General features: G+C 36.4%; 1 protein-coding gene across 1 annotated transcript in view; it reads left to right on the forward strand.

The window, feature by feature from the left end:
* Window positions 1–15,885, forward strand: part of ADAMTS20 (ADAM metallopeptidase with thrombospondin type 1 motif 20) — an 86,778-nt gene that overhangs the window by 17,932 nt on the left and 52,961 nt on the right. Inside the window, exons 5-11 of the mRNA XM_033058731.1 lie at window positions 8,670–8,753; window positions 9,462–9,586; window positions 10,401–10,441; window positions 10,748–10,853; window positions 11,956–12,102; window positions 12,748–12,889; window positions 13,556–13,660. Coding sequence (XP_032914622.1) covers window positions 8,670–8,753; window positions 9,462–9,586; window positions 10,401–10,441; window positions 10,748–10,853; window positions 11,956–12,102; window positions 12,748–12,889; window positions 13,556–13,660 — 750 coding nt within the window. The remainder of the gene's footprint in view (window positions 1–8,669; window positions 8,754–9,461; window positions 9,587–10,400; window positions 10,442–10,747; window positions 10,854–11,955; window positions 12,103–12,747; window positions 12,890–13,555; window positions 13,661–15,885) is intronic.

Consider the following 15,885-nt stretch of genomic DNA (forward strand, 5'->3'; position numbering starts at 1 on the left):
AATGCATTTTCTCATTTCTTTAAAACTGCATAAATGTTGGCAATGTAAGTATTCACATTACTTACATTATATCTTGGAAATACTTTCTCATTCTGAATGAAATACATGCTTCAAGATAGGAGTACCTTTGCCATAGGATTTAATGAAAAACAATTGTATTTCAACACAAAGAGCAGCATTATTTAATGTGAAACAATAAATAAAACAATAAGAATACTGTAATTGCTTAACTTGCACTCTTACTTCTTGTTCCTCCAAGAATTGTATCAGGAGAGTAGGCAGTAGGCACTGCTAATAATAGATTAGATTAATAGAATAGATTAATAGATTTAGTAACTGGAGGACTTCATCTTAGACTGTGTTCTGAAAGTTCAAAGCCCTGAACATGAAGGCTTGATCTTAGCAACTGAAATAATTCATTAAGACACTGGAGTTCACTATAAAATTCTAAACCACCTGAAATTTGATTCCATGAAACATTTTGAGGTACTGTCCTCATTTTGTGAATCGAGAACCTGATTTTTGACATCCTTTTAAGTACTGTACTGCTTATATAGTTCATTTGGTAGTAAAAGAACTACTTGGTCTATTCTTAGTCTGCTTGCAGCAAAAACTTTATAATCTTGCCTTTCTGAAAAGAAATCATGACATGTAAAACCACCTGTGGCAGGGCTATGATGGCCAGCTCAGAATGTGGACTTGGCTGACTACCTAGTCATGTGAGTGCTAAAGCAGAGCATGGGAGGGGGGCTGCCTTGCGTTCAAGGAGAGGATTGAGAAAATATCAATTTAGATCAATTCAGCTTGCAGTGAGACTGTGAAACAGTGAAGTGGTGTTGTATCACGGTAAAACAGTACTATTATATTACGGTGTTAAATGCCGGTGCTTTGGATTTTCATTCAGACAGAAACTTTACTAAAGTTTTACAACTACTGTCTTTTACTGACTTGTGAAATGGAAGGTGGTGGGTAGCAGGTCTTAACAGCAAAAGATTTTTCTAACTTGGGTCTCGTTTATCCTTTTTTGTTTCCATTGTCATCATCAACATTGATCGTGAAGTATTTTCTATATGGAAAGACTGTGTGCACGAATGTGCCCTATCATTAAAACCAGACAAATGATTTTATCTTAATATATATGGGGTATATTTAAAATTTATACTTTCTTTGTAGTTCATAGTATATTCATACTATACATACTAATAGTTAACAATTCATCTTTCCAGAGCACCCTGAGAAAACATAGATGCATCCTGGCCTTTAAGAATATTTGACATTACTGATTTTACCTATGGTCATAACTTAAAAATGGGCAGTAGACCTAAACAGTTCATAGATTAATAATTTAATTTGTATGACTACCATTTGAAAGGCAATGAATATAATTACATTCAAAATTTAAAGGTGAATATATTGTTCCTTATAGCTGTTCCTTAGAACCTCAGTGGTCTATTTTGCCCCTTTCCCATTCAGATCATTATGTTAGTATTAGAGCTACAGGAATGTCCAGTGCTTTTTATCTCTCATCCAATAAAATCTAGAAAGCCAGCACAAGGCATATTTTTCTTGGTGTAAGCCAAGAATACACCTTATTATGTTCCTTTTGTGTATATAAAACCCCATGATCTTGTGCATTTGGCATGATTAAAATGAAAGTGGGTATTTGTTTATGCACCAATGAACACACATAGCTGGAAACAATTACTTTCAAAGTATCATTCATATAAATTCTCTGAGCTGGCCTTCTTACTTATCTTGATATATGGCTATCTGTAGGGATATAAAACCTACCATTTTAATTGTGACTGTCCTTGTATTGCAACTCCAGGGTGCCTGTATATTATGTATAAATGTCATAATGATACCTCACTACATCTTGAGGTCCACCAAGTGATACAGAGGTATTAGTGTGCCCAGGTAGCCAAGAAGGTCAAAGGCATGCTGTCTTGTGTGAGAAATAATGTGGCCAGCAGGACTGGGGCAGGGATTGTTCCCTTGTACTCGGCACTGGTGAGGCTGCAGCTTGAATGCTGTGTCCAGTTCTGGGCCTCTCACTCCAAGACACTGAGGTGCTGCAGCATGGCCAGAGAAGAGCAACAAGGCTGATGAAGGGTCTTGAGCACAAGTTATATGAGGAGTAGCTGAGGAAGCTGAGGGTGTTTAACCTGGAAAAAAGGAGTTTCAGGGGAATCTTACCACTGTATACAACTACCTGTCAGGAGACTATAGTGAGTTGGGGGTCAGTTTTGTCACCCAAGTAACAAGTGAAGGACCAGAGAAAATGGTTTCAAGCTGCACCAGAAAGGTTTAGGAAAAATTGTGTCATGGAGAGGGTTGTGAAGCATTGTAACAGGTTGCTCTGGGAAGCACAGGAGTCACCATCCCTGGAGGTGAGTAAAAGATGTGCAGATGTGCAGATGTGGTGCTTAGGGATAGAGTTTCATAGTGGACTTGGCAGTTTTTGGTTGAAGTCAATGATTTTAAGGGTCTTTTCCTACCTAAATGATTCTATTTTGTAGGCAGGGACGTACTTGCCTGTCTTTACGTTTCACTGCTGTTAGCACTATTTACTACTATTTTTGCCTGGGTAGTGATTGTTCTTGATTAGATATTCAATATTTAGACTTGTGTCTATGACTTTCCCTTCAGTAGTAATCGTTCAAGGGGTGTTCCTAAGGTGAAGTTTTGGTACTGTTCATTTATGACTAAGACATTGCTTTAAACTGACTGGGACTCATAAAATAAGAATAGGAACAAGGAATAAGGAGACATGTTGCCAAGCAACACTCATGTGTTTCTCTGAGTAGCTTCTAACAGCTAGAGAAGCCTGTCTATGGCTGTGTCTTGTGAAATTTCTTTTAAGGTAGTTTCTTTTAGATTCTGAAAGGAAGGATGCATTGACACTGTGCTGTACATGATGGGGTTTGATGTGATCTGATTATAACTGTGGTACATATTTTTGTTGAAGAGTTGTAGATGGTGATGATCATGACAGTTACTGTCTTCTCAATTACAAGTTAGAGGAAAGACAGCTCACAGGCATTCCTGGTAGGGTGTCCCCAGCTGGCAAATAAGCCCCACACAGCCACTTGCTCACTCCCCCACCACCAAGATCAGGGAGAGAATCAGAATGGTAAAAGCTAGAAATTCAGGGGTTGAGATAAAGACAACTTAATAGGGAAAGCAAGAAATTAATTCAGTGCTTCCTATGAGCAGGCAGGTATTCAGCCCTCTCCAGGAGAGCAGAGCCTCATCAGATGTAATGGTTACTGGGGAATACAAATGCCATCACTCCAAACATCCTCCTTTTCATCCTCCTTCCCCCAGTGTATATACTGAACATGATGTCATATGGTCTGAAGTCTCCCTGTGGTCAGTTTGGGTCACCTGTCCAGGTTTTGTCTCCTCCCAACCCCCCAAGCCCCCCAGTCTCCCCCCCAGTATGGCAGTACAAGAAGCAGGAAAGGCCTTGGCTCTATGTTAACCCTGTTCAGCAATAACAAAAACATCTGTATATTATCAGCCCTGTGATCAGCACAAATCTGAAACATAGCCACATACAGCTACTATGAAGACAATTAGTTCTACCCTAGCCAAAGCTGACACAAAAGGCAACTCAGCCTTTAAAAGGGATGTATTCTTTCCTTATGCCTCCACTAAAGCACTCCAGTAGGTGACATGTGGAACTTACACTTGGTTAACTCAGGGGATAGTAGATTGACCAGGATTTGGATAAGGAGGAAGTAGATGACCTAAAACTTAGGGGAAAAAATTCTAAGTCTGAGGCATAGGTATGCTAGTGCAAATTTGCATGAGAAGTCTTTGCTGCCATTAGGATCCACTTGTTTTGTACAGAGATGTGCGTGAACAGAATTGGAGTAACACCAACAGAAATAATATGGCTCTTTCTCTTTCCCTGAAGCAGTAACTACTCATTTATCTCATGACTTCAGACAATTTCTGGGTCTTATGAAATATATCATGGAATCGATATGACACTGGAAAAGGTGAAGGAGATATCTCCCAGATCCTGGGTATCTCACACGCTTTCAGCACTACAAAAATGCAGAAGAGATTTTGGAGCCTGCAAAAGATGTACAAGCTATGAAGTGATACCCTGAAAGTGTTTCTTTCAGGGGATATGAATCTTTCTATTTTCTTGGTACCATGGTTGTGTGTAACAGACAAGAGGAAAGAAAAAGAGGTCTTGTGATACAATGTTTAGAGGGGAAAAAAGTAAGAAAAAAAAAGAGCTGAACAAGATATATCCAATTGGATTTGGATTTATCATTTACTTATCTTCCAGCCTCTAGGTGTACTTGCTTGTTTATCAACACCTTTTCTAAATAGGGCATTTTGCCACTATTGACAGTCACACTTTCCTGTACAGTTGCAACAGGGCTGTCTAGAGAAACTAAATTTTGTAACCAAGTTGCTGCCAGTCAACTGGCAGCCATGACTGTCTGACTTAATATTTCAAAATTTCATGAAAATAAAAACTGCGATCCTTCCACTAAAGTGTAACAAGTTCCATATATATATATATGTATATTTATTTCCCCCCCCTCTCCCCCTCCATTCTTTGTTGCTGTACTCTGGTGCGGAAGCTGGTTTTAAGACTTTGAAAAATCTCTTGAAACTAAATTCACATTTTCTTGGCTGTTACCTCCTACTTCTCTGAAGCCTGTATTTAGATCACTGTAAAGTAAGTAGATCTGAAAATTGTGAAGAAATGGTGTTTTCTAGTAAATTTCTATGCCATTTCATCATACTTTTTCATGAATGCTTCCAATAAGAGATGATTGAGAGGGGAATCCTTAGAATACAGGAGCAGGGAGTACTTATCTCTTATTTTTTTTTCACTAAAAATAAGAATCTTATATTTCAGATCTCTGATAGTTCCTGGCATCATTATATCATTTCAGGTCTCAGTGGATTATTTTAGTTTGACTAGTTCCTTAGGTAAATCTTCAAGTTTGATTTGTGGTTATCAGTTTTCAGGATTTTTCTCTTCACATGTGTTCAACCATGCTGAGAATGTATACTGAACTTTTCTGGTAAAGGCATCTTGTTATCAGCATACAGTCTTGCTCTTTGATCTTTTGAAAGTAGTGGTAATAACTAAATGTTTAGAGGTCGTGAAAGTGCTCATGAGGCAAAGGATCCAGAGTTTGACTGAAACATAGGGTTAATGAGAGGAGTGTTATTTTACATTTAGCGTGAGCTTACTGTCTCTCATAGTGGAAACAGGTATGTTTAAAATTTTGGCAGGAGCTGCTGACCTCTGGCATCTACCTAACATTATTTCAGTCCTGAACTATTCTCCAGAGAGATAACCAGTGCATAATTCAGATGGTGAATAGATATGCTGTTGAAAGTCCTGCAACAGTTTCTCTTCAGGCATGCAAAGAGATTGTTTTTCTCAAATATACTTAGTCTAATGCGTCTGTTCTGAGGGATGAGTAACTAGTTTTATGGTTTGAAGATACACTTTTGCTCAAATGTTTAAGTGGACATTGAGCCAAGAGGCAGGAAGGACTCTTGACTGTGTTTTGTGTTGGTTTCTTTGCCTCCTCTATGTTTCCAGGTTTTGTTATCAGGATCACCTTGACAGAAAGCACTTGTACAGCAGTAAAATAATTTTTTCAAGGAACTATTAATGTATATGAAAGAACAACCATCAACTACACTATAAATATTACTACAACCATGAACAAGAACTGCTAAGTTTTAGTTAAAAGAAGGCTCCAGCCTCAACTCCTTGCCTGGATCATTCTAATCACCCTGGAGCAGAAATTATCTCTACTATAGCAGAGGAAGCATTTGGGAAACTTAAGGCTAATTTTGCACTGAAGGTTGAAAGTCACTGCTTTGGCACTTGGGCATTGTTTGGTGTTAGTTGAACCTAGTTACCTCTCCCATTCATTTCTCAATCCCTTTGCCTGTTCTACCTAATATATATGTATAGCCTTAGAGTACTAGACAACTCATGTATTGGTTTTTGTTAGCTGGGTCACTACCTCAGATGACCTGCATGCTCGTTACTTGACAGCCAGTTAAATAAAATGCATCTGGTTCCTGAGTTTCAGAGCTTTCAGTTCAAAAACCAGACATTAGCTAGACTGATTTACAGGTTAATTAAGAGATGCTTCTCACTAATGTGGTGGCATTCTGTGATGGAGTAACTGCATCAGGGGCAAGTGAAGAACTCTGCCTGGTCATCTGTAAAGCCTTTGATACAGTCCCCCTCTACAGTCTAGCCAGTAAATTGGAAAGATATGGATTTGATGCATGGATTGTTAGATGGATAAGGAAATGACTGGATGGCCATTCCAAAGAGTTATCATCAATGGCTCAACATACAAACAGAAACCAGTAATGAGTGGTGTCCCTCAAGGGTCCGTGTTGGAACCAACACTTTTCAATATCTTCATCAATGACACTGGCAGTGTAATTGTATGCACCCTCATCAAGTTTTCAGATGACAGCAAGTTCAGTGATTCAGTTGAGTTGTTTGAGTTGCAGAGTGACCTTGAGAGGCTTGAGGAGTGGGCCTGTGTGAATCTCATGAAGGTCTACAAGGCCAAGTGCAACAACCATGTCCAGTGAAAGAAGTCTGTGTTAATGGTATACACATGTAATCATCTCATATAGGTTTATGTTCTAACAAATTCTCAGTTGTAAGCGCCTCTTGTATCAGCTTAAGTGGTATTAGAACCAATCCTTGAAACAAGTATCTTCCAGTTCTTGGAATAACCCAAAGATCTTCACGGATCTCATTTTAGATTCTTCTCTGAAAAGATTTTTGAATGGCATATGAACCCATATTCTGTTTCTTCTTTGCCGAAGAGAAATCAAACTTGAAAGAGCTGGGCAGGAATTATTCTGCCTTAGCCTCATACATCTGAAAATTCAACATGTTGTCTCCTTCCATAGTAAAGGGATGAAGAAATGAAATAGCTGCACTTCCTGTTTTGCATGAAAATATATGTTTAAATACATATTTCTAGATAACCATATCTACAGAAGAGTTCATCCCTTCTTTTCAATTAATCATTGATGGAATTTGTTCCCTAATAGTTACACGAGTTGAGATGGATATGACAATTGTGTTATTGTGAGACAGCAGTTCCTACAGGAACATACTTTGTGGGGAGGATAAATACCTAGAAATATCCTTTCTAAGTTTATCGAAATGAAACTCAAAGTATAAGAACAAATTATGAGCTTGATTGTGGTAAATTAATTTTGATATTAGAAAAATGGTAGTTTATTCTACTCAAGTTCTGCCTAAATTGTGTTTGAGCATTTCAAGTACTTTTTGTAAAGGCTTCTGAGTTTGTCCTTGCCCAGTGGATCCAGCACTTCAGCAAGTATTTGAGAGATGTTCCTCATTCCCACATAAGAATAATTGGATACTTACTGGTTAGTAACCGAGAAAGAGGCCCAATGGAAAGAAGCAAACAAGACTTGTACTGCTCTGACATGTGTTCTGCACATGGGTTCTGAAGCTCTGGCTCCTCTCCTGCTCTTATTGAATCCTCTACTTCCAACTTGTTTGTCAACAAAGGAATGAAGGACGGTGCTGCATATTGTGTTTTCTCCAGTTTAGAGAAAGGTGGGCCATGAGTGGGGAGCCAGTGCTCTGTCAGTTCGAAGTTTTAGCAGTATTACTTGACCACAGGTAAATAGAATTTTTATACTGCAAGGCTGTGGTTTCACAAGCAGTTTGAGCCAGTTCAACCAGCTCAAAAGACTTCTGAAATAGGTCTGGTCTTCTTCCCCTTTCCCTCTATCGGCACTTGTGTTGGAGACTGCACCAGAAACGAGAGCATATTGACCAGCATAACGGGATTAAAAAAAATATTTTTGCAGCTGGATCAGCTCCTTGATCACTTTTGTAGCCTTGCAGCCTTAGCACAAGCTTTAAGGGAGGAAAGGCAGTACTTCTGTGTTTGGTGACAGCTCTTGTTTACATAAGGCTGTCATTTGACTACGGCTTAAAGCCAGAATTCACATGGATGAGATATCTGAAGGTCTTGCTTAGAATGTATAAACTTTTTTACTACTTTTATGAAAAATAACTTTCAAAGTAATTAACTTTGGTGTATGGAATTGACTCATGATTTTTATTATCTGTCTGCAAGAGTATGTATAAAAATGCCCATTGGGGATGCAAATACAAATTTTATGGATGTGGAAAGATACCTTTGTATGTGTCTTGTGTATTTTCAATACAGTTTTAAAACTCAGTCCAGCTTCCATTGAAAGTAAGGTAAAAACTTATTTGTTTTTAAAACTCTCTAATATTTCAGGTATTGATTCTACAAATCGTCCATATAAAGCATCTTATGCCTCACAGTCACAGTAACATTACTTCTGTCCTTTCTTTGATATGTTATAAATAAACTGTTTAATAAGTGTGCTTTTTACCTTAGCATTTCAACATAGTGTCTGTCTGTTTGGAAATAAATATAGAATTGAAACTGTTAGAATATTAAAAACTGAGAAAACCTTTTTTTGTCACCATGTCCTTGGGTAGAAGATACAGTTGGAAGCATGAGATACCTATTGTGTAGTGGCTTGGTTTTCTTGGTAATTTGTTTGTTTCATTAAAAGAGATAGTTTACCAAGTGAGTTTAATACTCTAATATTGTTTTTCTTTTTAGGTTGCAGCAATCTATAAAGATTCAACTATTGGAAATCTTATAAATATAGTTATTGTCAAATTAATTGTAATTCACAATGAACAGGTAAGAAGAAGAAGTATTTGGAAGATATTCTTATAGAAGAAAAAATGCATGAACTTGCATTGTAATTATAAAATTTAACTTTTTTTAGTTTAAATATAAAATATTTTCTTCAACTATGTGATTTTGTTTTGAAATAAGAAGCAATATGTCAAGTGCAAGGTTAACTTCAGGACCTGTATTTAATGCCTCTATTTTCCTGTCTCTCTATTAACATGTCCAGTTGACCTACACTGATATAAATCAGAGAGAATATGACAGCTTATGGCAGAACTTCCTAAAGTGTGGTTATGCTCATGGAAACATGGCAAGAAAATGGCAATTTTTATAGAGAGTTTCAATGGAAGGCTTTCAACCCTAACAGCTGTAATATTTTAAGATTGTAAGAAGTACTTCCTTTTCAAATACATGGATTTAATATTTATTTATCATAAATGTCTTGTCACTATATTTTTCTAATATTTAACACATGGTAAATGCTCACATACATTGTTTAGAATAATGGGTTCTTCTGACTGATGACTTGCAGCTAAATTCAGGTCTGACCTGTCAAACAAATCTGCTGAGGGAATTCTTATGTGCAGTCCTGCTGACTTCTTTCCAAGCTCAAGTCATTACTTTGCAGATTAGAAGCACAAATGACAATGCAGTAAGTGCAAGTGCATGAATATTAATGCCCTTATTTGATGCTTTTGGCCATTTCTTGCTTAGGAAGGACCAGCCATCACTTTTAATGCAGCTACCACTCTTCGTAATTTTTGCTTATGGCAGCAAGCACAAAACACTTTGGATGATACTCACCCTTCTCATCATGATACTGCTGTTCTCATCACTAGGTACAGTATCTAAAATAGCCACAATTACTCAGATTGGTGAGACAAATGCTTCAGTTTCGTTTTTGCAATATAATCTTTCAACCATTTCACTGACGTTGGTAGTTAAGAGAATAACACTATCTAGCCCTTCCAAAACACTGATTATCAATATGGGAGCAATTACTCTGACATTTCTATGTTGATAGATAAGCATCTAATGATCCTTCCATTCAAGATGGTAGAAATTAATTAGAACTGAAAGTGTTGCATGGAAATTCAATCTTTAGCTATAGTCCCTTACATGTGATAAGGGAAGAGTGTTGTACATAATAGAGTAAACTGAAGAATGCAGTGACAGGCAGCTCCTGATAGCCCTGATGTAATCACAACTATCAAAATTTTAAAATGGAAAGCATATAAATATTAGTATGTTTTCTTCCCATACACCAATCACATCAGTGAGGGTTCTGATGTTCATTCTTTATAATAGTCTCTTTTTCACTTGTCTTTTTCACTAATTTTTCCTCCAGTGTTCAAGTTTCAAGTATACTGCAATCTGCATGTTTGTCAGCATAATTTCATTCTTGATCTACCTTCTGCATTGTAGAGAAAGAACATAATAAATTTTTATTCTTTGCATGCTAGATAAAAATCAGTACTGTGGGCTTAGTCTGGTGAATTTAAATTATTTCTTTCACTACAAATTATTTGAATGGCCTGTAGCATTAAAAATTGAGAATAAGATTTGCAATTGCTGTGACTAGTATAGCAAGAGTGAAATACTTTAAAAATATTCTTTTATATGCTGTAATGATTTTAAATCTTTTCTTTCAAGGGAAGATATCTGCAGAGCTAGAGAGAAGTGTGATACTCTTGGTGAGTTACTCTTTTTTCATCAGTATAATTTTATATATGAGAATATCAGTGTGAGGAGAAAAATCTATTAGCAATTAGTCAGAAAATAGAAAATTCAAGGCACAGACAAAAATAATGGTTTCATGTTGCTTATTGCTGTTCTCTGCTGGCATGTACTTTGCTACCAGGTGGTTGTTCTTTTTGTGTAAATTTGCTGCATACTTCCGGCACAACTTTCGACTTGAGTGCCATAGGATTCACTGTAATACATGGCAATATGTGAAAATTCGTTCTCTTAAGCTTTTATATAAGGATTCAATTTTGCAGGTTTAGCAGAGCTAGGTACAATGTGCGACCCACTACGCAGTTGTTCTGTAAGTGAAGAAAATGGATTGAGTGCTGCTTTTACTATAGCACATGAACTAGGACATGTGTAAGTATCTATTTTCTGGCAGGTAATGTTTTGGGTTTTTTTAAATTTCCTTTTAAATATGACCAATTTTCAGCAGTGAGCTTTGCATTTCTAAGACAGTGTAGTCTGATATGTCCTTTTAGAAGAGTCATTATTTTTGCCCCTTGTAGTAAACCAGATAAAGAAATCTGAATTTTATTACTTGGTTGGTATCCTGAATTTTAGAAAAAAACTGTCGATTAATTCTGTCCTTTTGTCATATGAAAAATGTTGGACACTGGACATACCCTAGTTACTGCAACATAGTCCTACTAAGTCTAAGTAAGTGTATTCTAGTCCTGTTAGGAATTTACCTTTAAGAAAAGACAATTGTTAATATAACACAGAAATATTCTTCCTTGTGTTTGATCCTTTCAGAATACAGTAGAGTAACACAAAGAGAAATACTTTACACTGAAAAATAAGAGGAGATGACAGCATTTTATTTTATGAAGCATACCTCATCAGTGATGGCAGAAAGGTGCTATACTCTAGCTCCATGAGCGTGCCACAGTGTAGGTAACGTTCTGTAGGTTACAGAGCTCAGTAGATAGCTTGTTCATTTTCATGTGCCTGCAAGTCCACTTAGACACAAGCTATTTGTCTTGGTACTCGAACTGAGAGAGTAAAATAAGGTGGTGTGTTAGATGCATTAAGTATGGTATTGATGTGCTCTGCAGTTTTTATTACTGAATAGTGAGAGTTATGGTGTGAATATTGGGGTTGCATGTTGTGGACAAACCAGCCATGGCCTGTATATTCACTTGAGGAGATGGGTTGTTCCTTTAAGGTGGCACACTCCTAAAACACCGAGATTTTTCTGGTAAGCTAAAAAATCATGCTAACTGTAAAATTCGTCCTGCACCCACCACTATATAACTAGGAGTATTTGGATAAGGGGATGATTATGTAAGGCACTTTAAAGATATCTATTGCCAAAAGGTCAGATAGATGTATTAAGCGAGTCCCATTAAATTTTAAGGCGTTTTCAAACTCAAAACTCAAGCATTTTCTGCCACAGAAAAGAGAGTTTCAGTTAATTATTGCTGAATTTGTTTTGGAGTTTATCTGTTTTGCTTTTTAGGTTTAATGTGCCTCATGATGATAGTTTTAAATGTAAAGAAGCTGGAATTAAACACCAATATCATGTGATGGCTCCAACTTTAAATTATCATACAAGTCCATGGACCTGGTCAAAATGCAGTCAAAAATATATCACTGAATTTCTTGAGTGAGTGTCAATATAATGCTATGGTTTGGAGTGGGGGTTTTTTGGCTTGTTTTTTTATTTTTTCCCCCCTTACCAATTTCATTTATTTTTGAGATGTTAAAGGTATTGCTTAAATATAGTTTTTGCATTGTTCTTTGGTTTAACCATTGATTTACAGGGCCTCAGTCCTCCAGAAAAATACATGTATTTAAATTTTTCAGTGAATCATGACTTCATTAGAGTTGCACTGAACATGCAAAGTTTCAAAGATTTTTTTTTAACTATAGTGGTATTGTTTATTGAAAACACCCTTAGGATTATTTTTGTAGGTAAGAATAGGCACCCTTTCTTTTCTAAAGTTCTTATGTTAAAAATAAGGGATGGGTATAATTTAGGCAGTACCTTTTTCTTCCCCTTTTTTTAAAAAAATAAGAGAAAAAAACCCGCTTAATTTTGTTTGGTGGATCTAAATGCAAAATACAAAAAAGGGAAATCAAGTGACCTGGTGCATTCCATTATTCATTAATTCAATTGAAGTCATTACATAGGCAAGTAGGCATGCAAACCCTTAACTCCACAGAGATGTGCATGTGTGTTCTGTGAATAGTGAGAAGGTTCCCAATGAGCTGAGTGATTTATTCACATTTTGTTCCTGTTTTACAACAGTACTGGTTATGGTGAATGCCTCCTAGACAAGCCTAGTGGAGGAACATATGATCTTTCCTCTCAGCTACCTGGGTCAATGTATGATGTCAACAAGCAGTGTGAGCTTACGTTTGGTATTGGGTCACAAGTATGCCCTTACCTGGTGAGTGAAAACCAGACAAAGTCATACTTAATCTCTACTAAAAAATTACTGGAAATTACTGGTTTGGGAATAATTTTATCCTTAAATAAGCAAAATCCCATGTTATATTGTTTTGAAGTGGAAGAGTTCAGTAAACAACATTGCAATTTCACTTGTGAGATATCTATGGCAATAGAAGGTAGGTTACATTAATTTTGGTTTCCATATCTGTGAATATCTAAAGCTGCATAAACTAAGGTTTCCTGCAACAGCTTTAAGGAATTTATTTCAGCACTTTTAGCAACTTGAAAATGAGGCTTTCTACTTAATTTTCTAGTCAGTACATTTAATTCCTGTTAAATTCACTGAGAGTCTTTTTATGAGGGATTATATGGAAACTGTGGTGTGTAGTATTAACCATAACCTCTTTCATATTTTAAAATAAAATTTTCTACTGAAGTAGAAAATTAAGTTATCTATTATTCTAATGGGATCAATTGCAGATATTCCACATTTCTGCTTGGCCTTAAACGAAATCTTTTTTGGTTTTGTGGGGTTTTATCTGTGAAAAATGGTTGTACAATAGCAAACACTAAGCCTGCACAGTGTGAGAAAATAAAAATATTCACAACTAATTTCTAAAATGGTATTACAGGTGCAACAAAAGTAATCTTTTTTTTTTTCTAGAAACAGTGTAAACGCTTATGGTGCACTAGCACAGAAGGCGTTCACAAAGGTTGTCGTACTCAGCACATGCCTTTGGCTGATGGAACAGTTTGTGGTGTAGGAATGGTAAGCTTTGTTTTGTGTCTCAGTACCTGCAATTTTGGATGTAGGTAAGAAAGATCAGTGCTTACTGTGCGGCAATACTGTGCCTATAGAACACTTACTGTGTGAAAATTGTCTACCTGATTTTACCTGCAGTTTCTCTTAATTCTGTAATCATGTGATTTAAAAACCCACTGTTTAACTGTTCAGAGTAATTATAAAAGTTTACAGATGCCACACTGGTTAAAAGTAGGTGAAAGAGGTCAGGGGAAAGTTGACATCTTTCCTTCTGTTTGAAATGTTCAGCTCATGCCTAATAAGTTGGGTTTTTCCTGATTGGTAGTGTCCAAAGCAGAATTATCTGAAATATGACATCACTTAAGTGTGTTTTGTCTTGTTGAGGCTATTTATTGAACCAGAACAACTGAAGTATGAGTCACTTATTTACAGGTGTATGCTTTTTTGGAAAGAGGGAGTCTTTGCATTACCATCTGGTCTCAGTAGTTATTTGTACGTGCATTTTATCTGTTTCAGAAAAAATATGAAAGCATGTGTCAATACCTCTTCACCCACTCCAGCAGCTGCCTTAAGCACGTATCACTTGTGTTCATTTTCTGTCTTGCCTATTGTAACATAATTCAGGATACTTGGGTCTATTCAGTGCTAAAAACAGGAACACTCTTCTTATTTGTACCCCAATGTATAAGACTTGTCTGGCTGCTTGAAGTGTGGATTGAGTGCTTTGACAGATTGAAAAAAAGAAGTGGAAACTGTATTTCCTGTATTCTGCTCATTGGTTTATTTGGTAAAGAGTTTTTGAGTGATAAAGGTGCCACTCAATGCTTCCTCATTTGCAAGTCTTTGAATGCAGATCCTGATCTGTAAACTTGGACAGTATGGCCTTTCTTGGGCTGTCCATAAGGGTCATGAATATATAATTAGTTGATATAGTCAAGGCACTTAGAGAACCTCGATAGAAACAGAAGTAGTGGTAACCACTAGTTGTATCCAGTTTCCAGCAAAGATTTGAGGCTTTGAGTTTTGTATGTAGTTTGGGAAGTGAACAGAAATTAGGTGCTTAAGTTCTTTACTGGTCTAGTATTTGGCTTCTTCATGTCTCACTTCACCATCAGCAAACAGAAGTGTTTTCTTACTTGTCAGGGTATAGTGAGAATAAATACTTTTGAGATTTTTTACATGGTTAGGTATGACAGTGATTATCTTAAGTGTGGGTGGTTTATTATGTTTAGCTGCTTTCATATCAAAGTGTGCTTTGGCAGCTTCAGGGCCTGTGGAAGCAATGTTAATTTTTAAAAAGTAATTTTATATGCGTAAAAATTATTGGAAATTTTAATTTAATTTCTTTGTGCAATAAACTACTACATTTCACTCAGTTGTTTCTAGATTTCCCCCAATAACTTTTAATCTTAAAAGATTCTATGTTCAGTAAGAAAATATTAACGAAGAATTTGAAAGTAGTGCCTTAATGGATAACAAATGTAGTGGGTAAACTGTCTCAAATGGCTTCTTTCTGTCTTGCAAGATTAGAAGAAGTTACTTGAAGGCTCTAGTTGAAGCTTTGCTTGATTATAGCCTATGCATGCCGTTGGTGTTACAATGTTTAACCCATTTTTCAGTCAGTCACTCATCAAAAACGAAGTTCATCTTTTATGTAAACTTCATTTGTAATCTTCTGTTAAATTGACTCTAATTTGCCAACATCAGAGGATTTCTTTTATATAAGAACACAAAACCCTATTTTATGTAATTAGTGCAGTGGAACCATTTTTCTCTAGGAAGTAAAGAGCTAATTACAGTCATTACCTCTGAAAGATGTAAGAAAGAACAGCAATTAATTAATCTGACAAATTGTCGTCTGCTCCTGTCTAAGGGACAGCTCTTCTCAAGCTCAGCCTGCAAGTTACTGCTAATGTTAATGGGCATAAGACATGGTAACTACTAATTGTAATTAATATTTTCCAACAAGCTAAATTGATTTATATATGGCATTTGCGACATTATTGCTGTTGCAAATATCTATCATTGTGATGAATAGAGAAAAGGTCCATTTAAGGCATTTTTTTATTTTAGTATTGACTTTTTAAGCTCAGATTTCAAATGTTGTGTGTTGTATTAAGGGATCTTGCTCTATGAACTACTTTAACAGTTGGATTTAGTGAAGCATATCTGAGTCAAAAAACACCCATCTCCAAAGAAGAAAATTTGTTGAAACCACCTATCTTCCAGGA

The sequence above is a fragment of the Catharus ustulatus genome, chromosome 4, assembly GCF_009819885.2.
Source record: "Catharus ustulatus isolate bCatUst1 chromosome 4, bCatUst1.pri.v2, whole genome shotgun sequence".
Classification (NCBI taxonomy): Eukaryota; Metazoa; Chordata; class Aves; order Passeriformes; family Turdidae; genus Catharus; species Catharus ustulatus.